The 17,325-nt window shown below is 40.9% G+C and overlaps 1 protein-coding gene across 3 annotated transcripts in view; it reads right to left on the minus strand.

Moving 5' to 3' along the window:
• pigo (phosphatidylinositol glycan anchor biosynthesis, class O) overlaps positions 1–4,438 on the minus strand; it is a 33,953-nt gene extending 29,515 nt beyond the window's left edge. For 2 of the 3 annotated variants that reach the window (XM_080184564.1, XM_080184633.1), the window contains exons 1-2: positions 1,834–4,438; positions 896–1,039 (exon numbers count right to left, since the gene is read on the minus strand). In XM_080184564.1, the coding sequence (XP_080040690.1) occupies positions 896–1,039; positions 1,834–2,341 (652 nt within the window). In that variant the 5' untranslated portion in view covers positions 2,342–4,438. The remainder of the gene's footprint in view (positions 1–895; positions 1,040–1,833) is intronic. The other variant, XM_080184491.1, reaches the window with a different exon arrangement.
• Positions 4,439–17,325: the final 12,887 nt, after the last annotated feature.

Below are 17,325 nucleotides of genomic sequence, written 5' to 3' on the forward strand. Positions count from 1 at the left end.
CAGGCTGTACAGCCTACTTCTATATCGTGTTCTTATGTAAAAGAAATATAGTCTGGAAATGGCCTGTGTAACACACTCAAATTAATTTTCCCATTGGGTATTAATGAAGATTTAATTCAACATGCTGTTTAAATTTAAATACGGCAAGCCTTGTGGTACGGACATTGGTATATAATATGTTGCTCAGTGATCAGATATGAATTTGCCATGAACAATATCAAAAACAATTCATATTATAAATCCAATTAAAATATGGAGCAACAGCACAGTAAAATTAGATTTCTTTATTCTATTTTGCACAATAGTGACATTCAAAATCATAGAATCCTACAGTGCAGAAAGTGATCCTAATCCTGTGACCCCACACATTTACCCTAGCTTGTCCTTCTAACAAAGGGGCAATTTAGCATGGCCAATCCACCTAACCCACACATCTTTGGATTTCTTTTCCATTAGGGATCAAATGTTTGATCACGAGCGAAAAACAACTATTAACTTCCATTAATTCACTGATCCTTTACCACTGCTTACTTGTCCTTCACCACTAAATTTTATCATTTGTGATCCAAGAGATGGAGATTTGTTGATATCGTGACCCAACGTAAGTGTGTCAGAAACTATGGCTTTCAAAACTTGGCTCTGAATTGATAGATTTTAAGTATCAGCTCAGTAGACAGGCCTTCCTATAACCAGCAAAACGGCACAAAAGATACTTCTCTCTTCAGCAAGCACAATTATGTCAAAGTGAGTGAAAAATAGAAATTTAATGCAAACTCTATCAAAGATCTTGCTCTGAGTTAGCCTACACCTTTTGCTAGTTCTACAAAATATGAATGATTAGCTATTAGGATACTTAATTTCCAGCTGCATAGTTCTGTAAGTTATTAGTAATTACCTGTTGTGTAAATATGTTGAAGAATGCCATCATCCACTGTGTGAAGATCTTTCACATTAAAAGAAGGAAAGGGGAATGATTTGAAAAACTTATTTGGAAATAGACCTTGCCAAGTATCGTCTCCCATGAAAACCACTTTCTTCTCTAAGGGAGTAAAATACACAACAGGTTCACATTGCTTCATATAGTGAAATGCTAAAATGCATATTTCCTTAGACATTGATTACATTACTCATACAAAACATTTTAATTGCCATGACAATCTTAACAGTAACATTATTTTCTTTTTGTTTTACAGACACACACCACCCTCAGGATCAATAGTCCAATAAATTGACTTCATTACCCAAACTACCTTTTCCCAACATTTTCTCAATTTTTACTATTTATAAGAAAATCCAGCTCACAAAATTTAGGCACAGATTGATCAGTTGTGCTCTGTACTGGGATACTGCTAGATTTATTTGGTTCAGACCCTGCAACTTATTAGCACACAACACTGGTAAACTACTTACCACATACTACCATCAAAGATCTACATTTAAATTGGAGCAAAGGTTGAATGGGTTTTCTGGAACCAATATAAAAAATTCCAGTTCAAGAAGCAACTCTACCATTGCTCTAACCTAATTCCATACTTTAGTCTCCAACAGTCTTATCTTGTTCTTCTGCTGAGTTATGGAACTGTTGCGGGTTAACTTGATTCAAGTCTCCCAAGATCAAATCTCAATGTGACCACAAAGTGGCGCCCTCTAATTACAAGGTTAAGTTGGAAATGGAAGAAGAAAGCATTATTTGCCAGTTTTCCAACAAATTTCAGATTGTGGTTCCTTTAATTGGGAGGAAAATGCTGCAAAACTCATCAGATACACTTAAATGTACTTAATTCACCAGTGGTTTAAAAACATGACCCTCGCGTCCCGTTTTAACAAACTTACCATTTTGCACAAATTGCAGAATCAAGTTATCTTCCTGAATTGCAGAAGATGCAAAGTTGCTGCCAACATCGATGAAGGTGGGTAAGGTGCCAGTAGTCATGCCTTTAATCCTCTGCATGGTGGTTGTAGGAGGGTCAGCTCTGAATTGGAAAAGCCTGGCATGTTCAGGTTTGGAAACAAGGGTGTGATGGATCACATCCAGTTTATTCTGGTACGGTTTGGGATTTCTGTTTTCTGGGTTGTATTTGGCAAAGTCAAACCTCAGAGCGTCTATCACCAGCAGCACCGCCCGGGAGAAGCGCCTGGACATCCAGCACGAGTGCAGGTCCCGGCTCAAGCCCGTCTCCGGGTGCCCACCTCGGGCCGCGGGGATCGGCGCCTCCCGGCACGAACTGCGGTGGCGGAGCTCCACTCGGACCAGCAGGAAGCCGCTGAGGAAGAGGCCGAGGCCGGCGTAGAAGAGCAGGCAGGTCCAGCAGAGGGTCAGGACGGTCACTATCCTCGGCATGGCGGCAGCTGCAACTCAACCGTTCAAACCCGCAGCAACCGGCGGCATTTCAACCGTCAGTGCGCGCGGCGGCCAGCCCGCCTCCCCAACCAGCCCGACATCACATCAAATCACCCGGGGAAGGGAGGGCTCCCGTCACCACCGCTAATCACACCAGGTCCGGCCTGTACCGCTGAGCTCCAGATCACCCACCACTAACAAGGCCCACCAGGTACTCACCTGTATCCACCCCCCCCTACTCCCTCACCGCGCAACACCGACTGCGTGATCCTACCCCCGCCCCGCGGCGCCACCTGCAGCATCGGCGACCAGCAGCTTCCTCCTGACTCAGCCTCCCCCACCACAGCGCCACCTAAAGCACCGGCGACTAGCAACTGCCAATCTTTTCACCCACTCCGGCATCCAGCACCATAGCGCCATCTGCAGTTTGCCAGAATTATCAATGTAACCTTGCTTATTAATCTGTGCCTTGGCTTCAAGGACGACTTGCTGGCCTCACAGATTGTTGATTGATAAGTCCCATCCCTGATTTGCAGACTACCACATATAATGCAGGTGGTTGAAGGGCCGGGTCGCTGAATTGTTTGGAAATTTGTGTGCCCTCTTAAGTAAAATCTGTTCATGTGTTCAGTGCCTTCTTGAATGAACGTTGTCCAGTTTGGTTCCTTGGAAGTATAGGACCCAGAGAGTCAGCAGTGATGTTTGGTCTCTTCAGGAATTCTTTGAGGAAATCTCTAAAGCATTTGTGCTGCCTTCCTGTGAGTCTCCTGTTGCGATTGAGTTTGAAGAAGAGTCATATTCAAAATATTAACTTTGTCTACACAAGAACAAGAAATAGAGCACACGGACTTTTGGTCTGTTGAGCCTGCTCCATCATTCAATATGATCATGGCTGATCACACACTTCAACTTCACTTTCACACCCACTCCCCATGCTCCCTGATTCCTGGAGAGACCAAAAGTCTATCTTTCCCAGACATAAACAATAGAGCAGCCAGAACCCCCTGGTTTTGGATTTTGCCATTAGTCTTAATTGATAGGGAGAGCTGTTGTGCTGTGGGAGCTCATTCTAAGAGAACCTTAGCATTCTCGGTTTAAAAAGCAAAATACTGCAGATGGTGGAAATCTGAAATAAAAACAGAAAATGCTGGAAGTACTCAACAGATCTGGCAGAATCTATGGAGAGAGCAACAAGACTTAACATTTGAGAAAATCTGCAGGAAACAAGTTGGGCTGCTGAAGCCCTGAATCGGGAATGCCAAAGATATTGTTGGATATGGCTTTGTCTCAGAGTCCATTGCAAACAATAAACAGCCATCTGCATATAGAGACTAGGATATTAAATTTAATGCTGGGAAATTTCTGAATCATTGTCAGTTATTTGTGGAGAAAAGCAACTCACCTTTTTGAGTAACAACAGTAAGCTTCTCTTTTCATATTTTATTTATTTGTTTTATTTGATTCTTTATGTCCATTGCAATTGTTCCTATCCCTCCCCTTTCTTATTTAAACAGATGTGCTTAAGGTTGTATTTTGTTCCTTTTTGGTTTGACTTCCATTAAGTTTTGGATCATGGGTTTTTGTTGAATCGAACATTCACTTAAATGAGCAAACATAATATTTAGCTCTTCCAACGTTGGGATATGTATCCATACACCAAGAAGGTCACAGGTTCATTACCTTGTCTATGCTAGGTTCACTGGTGTTAGCTACCAAACAAATCTGTTGGACTTTAGCCTAGTGTTGTGAGACTTCTTACTAGGTTCACTGTTAGGCAGGGTAGGGAAGGTGTGGGAATGTGACAAGTAGCCACAGTACTCCCAAAAGTGAGAGGAATAGTTTTCCTTTTCTTGATTGCTATTCAGTTCATTTGATAGGAAAGTGCGCTTGTTTATTCATGTGAGTGTAAATGGATGTTAATGTCAGAGAATATAAATTCGTTTTTAATACCCTACAATGGCACAGAATTGTTTTAAAAAATATGTTCAGAAGCCAATCATTCCAAACCCCTGTTACACAATTTCTTTGCGGACATAAGAGCAGAACTAATTGTTGACCCTCTCTGTTAACAATTGGTCCATGGCAGAGAAGGTAGGTGGAAATTAGAGGGAATATTTTGAACCCAGAAGAAATTTCACACTTAGCTAATTAAAGAAGTGCATAAAATATTTTAATTCAGATGTGGAATGAATAGTTTTAGCTCTCAAGCAAAAATGAGTAGACAACAAGAAAGAATTGTTTAGCATACCATTCACTTTGAGCTTGTCCATACTAAATCCTTCATGCCCTTCACAGATCCTTTGAAGACACAACTGTTTTACTATGCAGGGGACATTCATTATGATTTCCTCAGGAATTGAGATAAAGGTTGCCATGTGATAGGACCAGCGTTTAGATAAGTACTTTCTGGTAACCTTCAGCACATAAAAGATATCAGCATATCAAAGATTGAAACAAAACACTTTTAAATCCTCATTGGGAAAGTGCGTTCTCTTTTTGTCTGCGAATGGTTAATGATGATTGATTATTTTTTTCAGATTCGGTTCATATCACCTTAACTGCTGAAACATGAATTTAAAACAATTACCACATGGATAACTCTGACATATTTACTTTAAAAGTGTTTTTGAAGGAATTTCCACTTTATAATGTATGTGGAAGACCATCTTTGAAGATCTGTAATCTTTTCAGTAAACATCAATTTACAGACCATTTATTTAAGTGAGTAGCAGAATGGTGAGAAATCTTTCTGGTTGCAAATTGTTCCTGACTGTATTATACTACAGAGGTGGTGCTCGACAGACTGGAGGGGCTGATTGTGGACAAGTCCCCAGGACCGGATGGAATGCATCCGAGGGTTCTGAAAGAAATGGCGGAGGTTATAGTGGATGCCTTGGTGGTTATTTTCCAGACGTCGCTGGATTCCGGGGAAGTGCCGGAAGATTGGAAAACGGCTAATGTTACGCCGTTGTTTAAGAAGGGTGCCAGGCAAAAGGCGGGGAATTATAGGCCGGTTAGTTTAACGTCTGTGGTAGGTAAAATGTTAGAATCCGTCATTAAGGAGGAAATTGCGAGGCATCTTGAAGGGAATTGCTTGATAGGGCAGACGCAACACGGTTTCATTAAAGGGAAGTCGTGTCTGACAAATTTACTGGGGTTCTATGAGGATGTGTCTAGGGCAGTGGATAGAGGAGAGCCGGTGGATGTGGTCTTTCTGGATTTTCAGAAGGCGTTTGACAAGGTACCTCACAAGAGGTTATTGCAGAAGGTCAGGGGACATGGAGTTGGGGGTAGGGTGTTAGCGTGGATAGAGGATTGGTTGTCAAATAGGAGGCAGAGAGTGGGGGTCAACGGGTGCTATTCGGATTGGCGGTTGGTGACTAGTGGGGTGCCCCAGGGGTCAGTGCTGGGGCCTCAGCTATTTACCATTTATATAGACGATCTGGAGGAGGGAACCGAGCGTAGGGTGTCGAAATTTGCTGATGACACCAAGGTTGGGGGAAAGGCAAATTGTGCGGAGGGTGTGGAGAGTCTGCAGAAGGATCTAGATAGGCTGGGCGAATGGGCCAGGAAATGGCAAATGGAATTTAATGTTGGCAAGTGTGAGGTGGTCCACTTTGGTAGGAAGAATGGTAGGAAGGACTATTACTTACGTGGCGAAAAACTGCAGCAGGCGACGGTGCAGAGGGACCTCGGGGTCCTTGTGCATGAGTCGCAAAAACCCAGCTTGCAGGTGCAGCAGGTGGTCAGGAAGGCGAATGGGATGCTGGCCTTCATAGCGAGGGGGATTGAATATAAAAGTAGGGAGGTCTTGCTGCAGCTGTATAGGGCATTGGTGAGGCCGCAGCTGGAGTACTGTGTGAAGTTTTGGGCGCCGCACCTGCGCAAGGATATTTTGGCCTTGGAGGGAGTGCAGAGGAGGTTTACTAGGCTGATACCGGAGTTGAGGGGGTTGAGCTATGAGGAGAGGCTGAATAAACTAGGCTTGTACTCGTTAGAGTTTAGAAGAATGAGGGGAGATCTCATTGAGACGTATAAGATGATGAATGGGATGGATAGGATAGAGGTGGAGAGACTCTTCCCGCTCAAAAAAGACAGTAGGACTAGGGGGCACAGCCTCAAGATAAAGGGGAGGCGGTTTAGAACGGAGTTGAGGAGGAACTTCTTCACTCAAAGGGTGGTGAATCTCTGGAATTCTCTGCCCGTTGAAGTGGTGGAGGCTGCCTCGCTAAATATTTTTAAGAAGCGGGTTGATGGGTTCTTGATAAGAGAGGGGATTAAGGGTTATGGGGAGAGGGCGGGAAAGTGGAACTGAGCCACGACAGATCAGCCATGATCTTATTGAATGGCGGGGCAGGCTCGAAGGGCTAGATGGCCTACTCCTGCTCCTATTTCTTATGTTCTTATGTTCTTATAATTATGAAAAATAATGTTGGATTTCTAAGTTAGCTTCATTAAAATGACTTATCCATGAGTCTGCATTTACACCTACTTTGAATATTAAGACAAAATTAACAGACAGCCCCAAAAAATAAAGGTGTGACTCTTAACTTCTGAAAATATGTGAGTTGGGAGTTGGGTGAGATGTTAAACCTTAAAAATCGTAAACCCAACCACAACCTGGTGTGTTATGTATTTAAGTGATTGCATGATTATTTTAAGAGCAGGTCACATAACTTGATCATGAGGTGCTTCACAGGCTTTTGTCTTATTTTCAGTTCTACTCTACAAGCAAAAGCTCTGACAATAAACCTTACTGTAGTTAGTTATTGAGCTACAATAGTGAAAGGATCTATGTGTACAAACCACATCTTTTCTTTTTGTTAAAAGCCCACAACCCCTAACATAGTTAGAACATTACAAAAATGAAAATTGGTGACGAGGACAGATTTAGTTTCATTGAGAACATCGTGAAAAGATGCCAAGAGAAAAAAAAAATCCTCACACTTTGAATATTAGAAGGTAGGGGAAAATCAACAACAGGATTAAAGATTAAAGTGCCAGCGAAGAAACGCCAAGTAAGATTTTAAGAAAAGGTGAAGGCTCTCTATATGGCTTTAAAAGGTTTTTTTTTTCCAATCAGAGAAGGATGAGAATCCAGGCAGTTTCTGTCATATTTAAAAAGAAAGAATGCATTGAAAATAAAGTCAAAGGTCTCCAGGTCAAAGAGGGGAGAATTGGGAAGACAGTTAACAAATACATACTGAGCAGCCTCAAGTCACTATTTTTTTAAATTTATTAGTGTCACAAGTAAGTTTATATTAACACTGTAATGAAGTTACTGTGAGTCACTAGTGCCTGCACGAGAAATGACAGGTCCATTAGGATCCATGGACCCTTTCAATGAAGAAGATTAGTCATGGAATTCCTATGAAAAGCAGTTCCAGTATTTAGTCCAAGCTAATAAAATTGCTCATGAGTTGCTCATTCCAGCTTTCCTCAGGACAATAGGAAGTAAAATATTCAATTTGTTCTGGAGTTTGGTTCATCCAGCAAAGCCAGGAAGCAAAACTTCCAGTGACTTGACAAAGATCCTTGAAGAGCATTACTCTCCAAAGCCACAGATCATCACAGAACTAAAGACATTAAATAGAAAAGCATTGCTCATTTTGTGACAACCTTAAAAAGGCTGGCACAACATTGTGAATTTGGTGAGTCATTGGAAGATACTTCTCAAGACACTCTAGTTTGTCTCCAAAATGAGGTTATCCAAAGAGGATTGCTTACTAAGCATGTTTTGACTTTAAAGACAGCAGCAGAAATTGCAGTTGAAGGAACTGGCTGCTGAAGTGGCTTCACAATTTGGTGTAGGAGTGAAGATCCACAAGTTGGGAATTGCCCATAAGAAACAAGCATGTCATGGATTTCCCAAAATGAGCAATTTCAGTGAGTGAATGCAGCAGCAAGGATAGTCAATGCAAGAATTGTGGCAAATGGGTCCCATTGCAAAAGCCTGTTGGGCTATACCATCTTCCCCTGAGAAAACAATTAAGAAGAATCTGGGTACCTTCAAGAAGAACAAGATGCATTTTACAAAAATAATTTATAACATGGAAGAATTATGACTGAAGAAAAGAATGTCCAGAAATACAATGAAGAGCTCCAATTGAATGCATTTATCCATACAGAGTGAATCACATAGATTCTGGATAATTGTAAAGTTAAGTGGACAATCCAATAGGGTGAGTGTTGATACTGTACTGCTGTATCTTTAATTCTGGAGACTACTTACCAACAAAAACTGAAGCATCTTCCTTTAAAACCAGCAGTTCTGATTTTAAGGATATATAAAGAGATGGTACCATTAAAATGTTACATCGTGGTCAACGTAGAGTTGAGTGGGCAAATGGAGTTGCTTCTGCATGTGGTGATGGTAATTTTCCAGGTCTATCTAGGAGATCATGGTTGGAGAAGATAAAACTTAACTGGAGTACTGTCAACAGACTGGTTGATGTCCAAACAAACCTATAACATCTTCTGGATAAATTCAAGAGTTTATTCAAAGAGACATTGGCTCAATGAGGGGAGTTCAGATGAAACTTAAGATAAAACCTAATAATCATCCAGAAAGTCTCAAAGCAGGAGCAGTACTATATGGTCAAAGAAGAATTAGTATAACTTGTTAACATTGGTGTGTTAGAGCTGGTTACAATGAGTGACTGGGCTACTTCCATCATAGAACATAGAACATTACAGCGCAGAACAGGCCCTTCAGCCCACGATGTTGCGCCGACCAATTAAAAAAGCAATGACCCTCTAACCTAAACCAATCCCTTTCCATCCATAAACCTATCCACGGATCTCTTAAACGCCCCCAAACTAGGCACATCTACAACTGCAGCAGGCAGGGCATTCCAATCCCTCACCACCCTCTGGATAAAGAACCTACCTCTGACATCCGTCCTATATCTACCACCCCTTAATTTAAAGCTATGCCCCCTCGTGCTAGCTTTCACGGGGTGGCACAGTGGTTAGCACTACTGCCTCACAGCACCGAGGGCCCAGGTTCAATTCTGGTTTGGATTACTGTCTGTGTGGAGTTTGCACATTCTCCCTGTGTCTACATGGGTTTCCTCCGGGTGCTCCTGTTTCCTCCTACTGTCTAAAGATGTGCAGGTTAGGTGAATTGGCCATGTCAAATTTTCCCTCAGTGTACCTGAACAGGCGCCAGAGTTTGACGACTAGGGGATTTTCACAGTAACTTCATTGCAGTGTGGATGTAAGCCTACTTGTGCCTAATAAATAAATAAACTTAAACTAAACTCATGCCTATCATGAAACAAGATGGTTCAGATTGTATTTGTGGTGGTTTTAAAATAACCAAAAATCCAGTGTGTGCTGATCAATATCTACTTCTGTTAATTGAAAATTTGTTCGCTGGGTTATCAGGTAGGTAGAAATTCAGCAAGATTGACCTTTCTCAAGCATATTTACAGATTAATGTAGTCGCTGAATCTCAAACATTGCTTATCATATTTAATCATAAAGGTTTTTTTCATTACAAAATGTTGCATTTTGGAATAACATCCACACCACCACAATTCCAAAAATCGATGGATTAGATTCTAATTGGCATGTCTGGTGTACAATGTTACTTGGATGGTATTCTAATTAAAAGGTCCATTGAATAAGTGCATTTAAATAATTTAGAAGCAACATTGGAATGTCTTCAAGCACATGGTCTGCGTATCAAGATAGAGAAGTATGACATTTTTCAGACATTAGTCCAGTATCTGGGTCATGTTATTGATAGTAAAGGCCTAAAGTACCTAAAAGGGGACACTATTTTAGAAGAAACACATTTTATGAATGTGACACAATTGAGGTTCTTTTAAGGATTAGTCAATTATTATGCAAATTTGTTCCTAATTTTACTGAACATTACTGAAGCCACTGCATAATTCACTATGTGTGAAACAATCATGGGACTGAACAACGGAATGTGAAGAAGCACACAAGGATGTCAAAGATGTTTTGGAGAAATCCAAAGCATTGGTTCAGTTTAATCTGAAGCTACCATTGCTGCTTGTTTGTGACGCTTCACGTTATGAAGTATGGTCGTATTTTCACATATTATGCCTTCAGGAGATGAAAAACCAATAGCTTTTGCTTTGCATACTCTGATTAGTGTTGAATCTAACTATTTTCAGCTAGAAAAAGAAACATTGAATATAATTTTTGGCACAAACATTTCATCATTATTTATGTGGTCGACATTTTACATTATTGACTGATCATTGACCCTTAACTATTATTTTTAAGATGCATAAAACATACCTTCATTAATTGCTAGTCAATTGCAAAGATGGTCACTGATCTTATGTGTACACTCCAACAATACAACGTATTATCAGAATGCTATGCTAATGCTGGTGCATTATTACACTTAACTTTATCTATTGAGCAGATGGCACCTACTAGTTTTGCTAAAATTCTTTATTTTTTGCCAGTAGATCATTTGCTTTGACTGCTTCTGAAGTTCTGAGGCATATCAGAAATGATACATAGAAACATACGCAGAAAGTAGGAGTAGGAACAGGCCATTTGGCCTTTCAAGCTGCTCCACCATTCATTTTGATCATGGCTTAAATTCAATATCTTGATCCCACCATCCCCCCCATATCCCTTGGTCCCTTTAGCCCAAAAAGCTATATAGAACATAGAACACTACAGCACAAACAGGCCCTTCGGCCCATGAGTTGCGCCGATCACATCAATACCTACCAATCCATAGACCTATCTATAATCCCCAATCCCATTAAATCCCATATACTCATCCAGAAGTCTTTTAAAAGACCCCAGCGAGTTCGCCTCCACCACCACTGACGGCAGCCGATTCCATTCACTCACCACCCTCTGAGTGAAAAACTTACCCCTAACATCACTTCTGTACTTGCCTCCCCGCACCTTAAATCTGTGTCCTCTCATAGCGACCATTTCAACCTGGGGAAATAGCCTCTGAGAATCCACCCTATCTATTCCTCTCAACATTTTATAAACCTCTATCAGGTTGCCTCTCAACCTCCGTCTCTCCAGGGAGAAGAGTCCCAGCTCCCTCAACCTATCTTCATAAGGCATGCCTCCCAATCCAGGCAACATCCTTGTAAATCTCCTCTGTACCCTTTCAATATCTAATTCTTTTTTGAAATCACACAATGTTTTCACCTCAACTACTCTCTGTGGTAATGAATTCCACAGATTTATCACTCTCTGGATAAAGAAATTTCTCTTCACCTCAGTTCTAAGAGGTTTAACCCTTATCCACAAACTATGACCCCTAGTTGTGGACTTCATCACTGGGACCTTATTTCTGAACCTATCCTGTCTAACCCTGTTAGAGTTTTATAAGTTGTATTGAGATCTCCTCACTCTCTTCTAAATCCAATGAATATAATCCTAACTTAGTCTCTCCTCATATGCCATCCCAGGAATCAGCCTGGAAAACTTTCACTGTACTCCTTCTATAGCAAGATCATCCTTCTTCAGGTAAGGTCACCAAAACTGCATATAATACTCCAAGTGTAGCCTCAGTCATGCCCTGTACAATTGCAGTAAAACATCTCTATTCCTATACTCAAATCCTCTCACTATGATAGCCAACGTATCATTTGCCTTCTTTACTGCCTGTTGTACCTGTGCACTCACTTTCAGTGACTGGTACACGAGGACACCAAGGTCTTGCTGAGTATCCACCTCCCTCAATTTACACCCATTCAAATAATCTGCCTTCCTATTTTTGCTACCAAATGGAATAATCTCTCATTTATCCACATTAAACTGATCTGCCATGCATATGTCCACTTACTCAGCCTGTCCAAATCACACCAAAGCATTTCTGCATTTCACACAGCTCACTCTCCCCCCCAACTTGGTTTCATTTGCAAATTTGAAGATAATAATTTAGTTCTCTCATCCAAATCATTAATATATAATGTGAACAGTTGGGGTCCTAACCAGTCACTGCCCTATGGTACCTAGCTAGTCACTCCCCACTAATTGGAAAAAGTCCCATTTATTCCAACTCTTCGCTTCTTGTCTGCTATCCAGCTTTCTATCCATCTCAAGGTACCACCTGAAATCCCATGCACTTTCATTTTACATAATAATCTGCTGTGTGAGACTTTGTCGAAAGCCTTCTGAAAGTCTAAATAAACCACACCTACAGGTTATACCTGGTTAACTCTACAAGTTACATTCTTGAAAGAATTCCAGTAGATTTGCCCAGCATGATTTTCCTTTCTTAAATCTATGCTGACTTTGTCTGATTTTACCACTGCTTTCCAAATGTTGTGCTATGAAATCCTTGATAATGGACTCTAGTGACTTTCCTACCAGCAACGTTAGGCTCACTGGTCTATAGTCCCCTGTTTTCTCTCCACCTTTTTTGAATAGTGGGCTTACATTAACTATCGTCCAATTTGTAGGAACCATTCCAAAGACCAAAAAAACTTTGGAAAATGACCAACCATGAATCTACTATTTTAAGGGCCACTTCCTTAAGTACTCAGTTAATGGTAGGATGTTGGGGAGAATTACAGGACAAAGAAATCTAGGGGTACAGGTTCATAGCTCCTTGAAAGTGGAGTCACAAGTGGACAGAATGGTGAAGTAGGCATTCAGCATGCTTGGTTGCATTGGTCAGAGCATCGCACAAAGGAGTTGGGAACGTCTTGTTGATGTTATACAAGACATTGGTGAGGCTACACTTGGAATACTGAGTACAGTTCTGGTCACCCTATTATAGAATGATGTTATTATACTAGAAAGAGTACAGAAGAGATTTATTAGGATGCTACTGGGACTTGATAGTTTGAGTTATAAAGAGAGGCTGGATAGACTGGGACTTTTTTCTCTGGAGCAAAGGAGACTGAGGGGTGATCTTATAGAGGTCTATAAAATAATGAGGGGCATAGGTCAGCTTGATAGTCAATATCTTTTCCCAAAGGTAGGGGAGTCTAAAACTAGAGGGCATAGATTTGAGGTGAGAGGAGAGAGATACAAAAGGGTCCAGAGGGGCAATTTTTTCACACAGAGGGTGGTGAGTGTCTGGAGCAAGCTGCCAGAGTAGTGGTAGAGGCGGGTACAATTTTGTCTTTTAAAAAGCATTCAGACGGTTACATGTGTAAGATGGGTACAGAGGGATATGGGCCAAATGCGGCAATTGGGACTAGCTTAGGGGTTTAACAAAAGGGCAGCATGGACAAGTTGGGCCAAAGGGCCTGTTTCCATGCTGTAAACTTCTATGACTCTACTCTGGGATGAAAATGATCAGCCCTGGAGATTTATCTGCCTTCAATCCCATTAATTTCCCTAAAAACATTTCTCTATTAATGCTGATTTCCTTCAGCTCCTCACTAAAACTTATGTTTTTCTGAACTTCCAGTCCATTATTCATGTCTTCTTTTGTGAAGAAAAAATCAAAGTACAAATTTAGTTCCTTAGCCATTTATTTGTTGCGTTATAAATTCCCCCATTTCTGATTGTAAGGGACCTACAGTCATTTTTGTCAATCTTTTTCTCTTTACATACTTATAGAATTTTTTAGTCAGTATTTATGTTTCATGCTAGCTTATTTTCCTACTCTATTTTCCCCTATTTAATCAATCCCTTGTTCTGTCTTTGCTGAATTTTAAACTGCTCCTAATCCTCAGGTCTATTGCTTTCTCTTGCCACTTTGTATGATCACATGATGGAGGAAGTGATGGATATGGCATTGAAAGGAACAATAGTTGGAACCCATTGTATGCATCCTGATTTGAAACCAATGTGTCCGGAAAACTTGAATTGACTGTCCAAGATGGATGTGGGGAATCTGTGTGATCATTCCTTCTAGTCTGTGTGAAAGAGTTCTTAAACAACTACATAAAGAACAACCTAATATAGTCTGGATCTACGAATTAGCACAATTATTTTTGGTGATCAGGTCTGGATGCTCAGATTGAAGAAAAATTGGGACAGTCTCAATCCCGTGCACAAATAAGTAATACATCACTGTTGTCTCCTTTACACCATTGGGAGTGGCCTAAAATGCAGTGGCAATGGGGGCTTGCATTTGTTTTTGTTGGTCCATTTGAGGGTACATATTCTTAGTCATATTGATACACACTCGGAGAGGCTAGGAGTTATCATGAGATCAATTACATCTAAACAACCCATTTGCAAACTTAATGAAATTTTTGCAAGATTTGATGAACCACAAGATTGTTAGTGATAACAGTTCACAGTTTACTTTACAAAATCTCAATGTAAAATGCTATTCAGCATACAAAATTCATATTTTATCATTCATCAACCAATGGATTAGCTGAAAGATTCATACAATCCTTAAAGCATTCTTTAAAAACTTCAAGAGAGCAAGTTACAACGTCAAGTGAATAACTTTTTGTCACCTTATAGAAACACTACTCATGCCACTACCTAAATTTCACCTGCTTTACTGCTCTTAAAGAGAAAATTGAGAACTATGTTTTATTTGTTATTACCTCCAGAAATTTCAAAGATAGTAGAGTGTCAACAACAATCTCAAGTTGCTAGATGAGAAATGGGGACAAAACAATACTCATTTCAACAAGGAGATTTAGTATTAGCACGTAATTATGCCACAAGTGAGAAATGGATACCAGCCATAGTTTTAGCAAAAACAGGTCCAATTCCTTACACAGTTCAAACTAAAGATGAACTAGGTGATGCTATGCTGACCAATTGTTGTCATCTCAAAATGATTTCTCAGAATCATCTCCAGAAGTACCAAATTCTTTAGTCCGTGTGTTGCAAATAGTATTACAGAGGACTTAGTTGAATCTGAGTTGCCTGATGATTGTGTTTATGCTACTATACCATGAGAATGATGCAGAATTAGTTCCAAGAGAAGAAACATCTACTGAAGTTCTCAATCAAACTTCTAGGTTCAGGGATTGCAAAATTCCAGAATGTACATAACCAAGGAGGAATATATGTCTTCCTGCTTGGCTTGGGCAGTGCAATGGTACCATGATTAGCACTGCTGCAGACCTAGGTTTGATTCCAGCCTCAGGTAACCGTCTGTGTGGAGTCTGCTGGCTGCATGGATTTCCTCCAGTTGCTCCGATTTTCTGTTATAGTCCAAAAATGTGCAGGTTAGGTGGGCTATGCTAAATTGCCCCACAGTGTCCATAAACATGTTGATTAGATGGAGTAGCCATGGCAATTGCACAGGGTTACGGCAATAATTTGGAGGGGGTGGGCCTGGGTGAGATGCCCTTTCAGAGAGTCTGTGCTGACTCAATGGTCTGGATGGCCTCTCTCTGCACTGTAGGGATTCCATGACTTTCTTATTGACTTTGTATCATGTTTAATGATGCATCATACTGGGTCTAGAGCATTATTGATCACATGTATAACATCATAATAATTTGTTGTCATGACCACAGAAGTTAAGGGGGAGAGCTGTTATGTATTTAAGTATTTGCATGATTACTTTAAGTGCAAGTCATATGTCTAGATCATGAGGTCATTGGATGGTTCACAGGCTTCTGTCTTAGTTTTAGGTTCCACTTTGTACAGGCAAATGCTCTTGCAATAAACTTTGATGTAAGTTTGAATCTACATGTGCAAACCACGCCTTTTTGTTTAAAATCCACAACCCCAAACAGTTACAACATTATATCATGCATGCTGCAGAGCCAGAATTTCCACAGCACATGGATTTTACTGATTGCAATGAACTGCACAATGAACTGAATGGAGAGGGCCAGGGTTGGAGCTAGGGGTTGGTGTTGCACCAATCTCAGCCATATATATGCAAGCAACTTGATGACTGTCAACCCAGAATTAAGAGCCAGAGCTCCCGGTAGAATAAAGTTCACACACTCCACCTGGTTCAGAGCTGGTATGTGACCAAAATCTCACTCCAGGTTGCATGTAGAAACGTGTCAATGTATATGTTGTGAAATAAAATCAGATTGTAAATCATTAATGACATTTAATTTCACCCTACAAAACAAAGAAGTAGCAATGGGTACCTGCATGGGTCTGAGTTACGCTTGTATTTTTATGGAGTACATGGAACATTCCTTGTTCCAAGCCGACCCAGGTCCCCTTCCACAATTCCTTTACCGTTACATTGATGAGTATTTTGATGCTGCTTCATGCTCTCGTCTAGACCTCGAAAAATTCATCAACTTTCCTTCCAGTTTCCACTCTTCCATCACCTTCACCTGGTCCATCTCAGACACTTCCATAGAACCATTGAAAATTACAGCTCAGAAACAGGCCTTTTGGCCCTTCTTGTCTGTACTGAACCATTTTTTGCCAAGTCCCACTGACCTGCACTTGGACCGTATCCCTCCACACTCATCTCATCCATGCACCCGTCCAAGTTCTTCTTAAATGTTAAAAGTGACCCCGCATTTACCACTTTATCCGGCAGCTCATTCCACACTCCTACCACTCTCTGCGTGAAGAAACCCCCCCCTATTCCCGTTAAACTTTTCTCCTTTCACCCTAAACCCATGCCCTCTGATTTTTTTCTCCCCTCGCCTCAGTGGAAAAAGCCTGCTTGCATTCACTCTATCTATACCCATCAAAATCTTATACACCTCTATCAAATCTCCCCTCACTCTTCTACGCTAACCTAATAAATAAAGTCCTAACCTATTCAATCTCTCTCTGTAACTCAGCTTCTCAAGTCCCGGCAACATCCTTGTGAACCTTCTCTGCACTCTTTCAACCTTATTTACATCCTTCCTGTAAGTAGGTGACCAAAACTGTACACAATACTCTAGGTTCGGCCTCACCAATGCCTTATACAACCTTTCCACAACACTCCAACTTTTATACATGGTACTCCAATTTCCCTTCCCTTCCTTGAATTTTCTGCCTCCATTTCCCAGAAATAGACTATCTACCAATATCCATGACAAGCCCACTGACTCACACAACTATCAGGACTATAGCTCTTCACACCCTACATCCTGTAAGGACTCCATCCCTTACTCTCAGCTCCT

The sequence above is a fragment of the Carcharhinus amblyrhynchos genome, chromosome 1, assembly GCF_965287045.1.
Source record: "Carcharhinus amblyrhynchos chromosome 1, sCarAmb.v2.hapA, whole genome shotgun sequence".
NCBI lineage: Eukaryota > Metazoa > Chordata > Chondrichthyes > Carcharhiniformes > Carcharhinidae > Carcharhinus > Carcharhinus amblyrhynchos.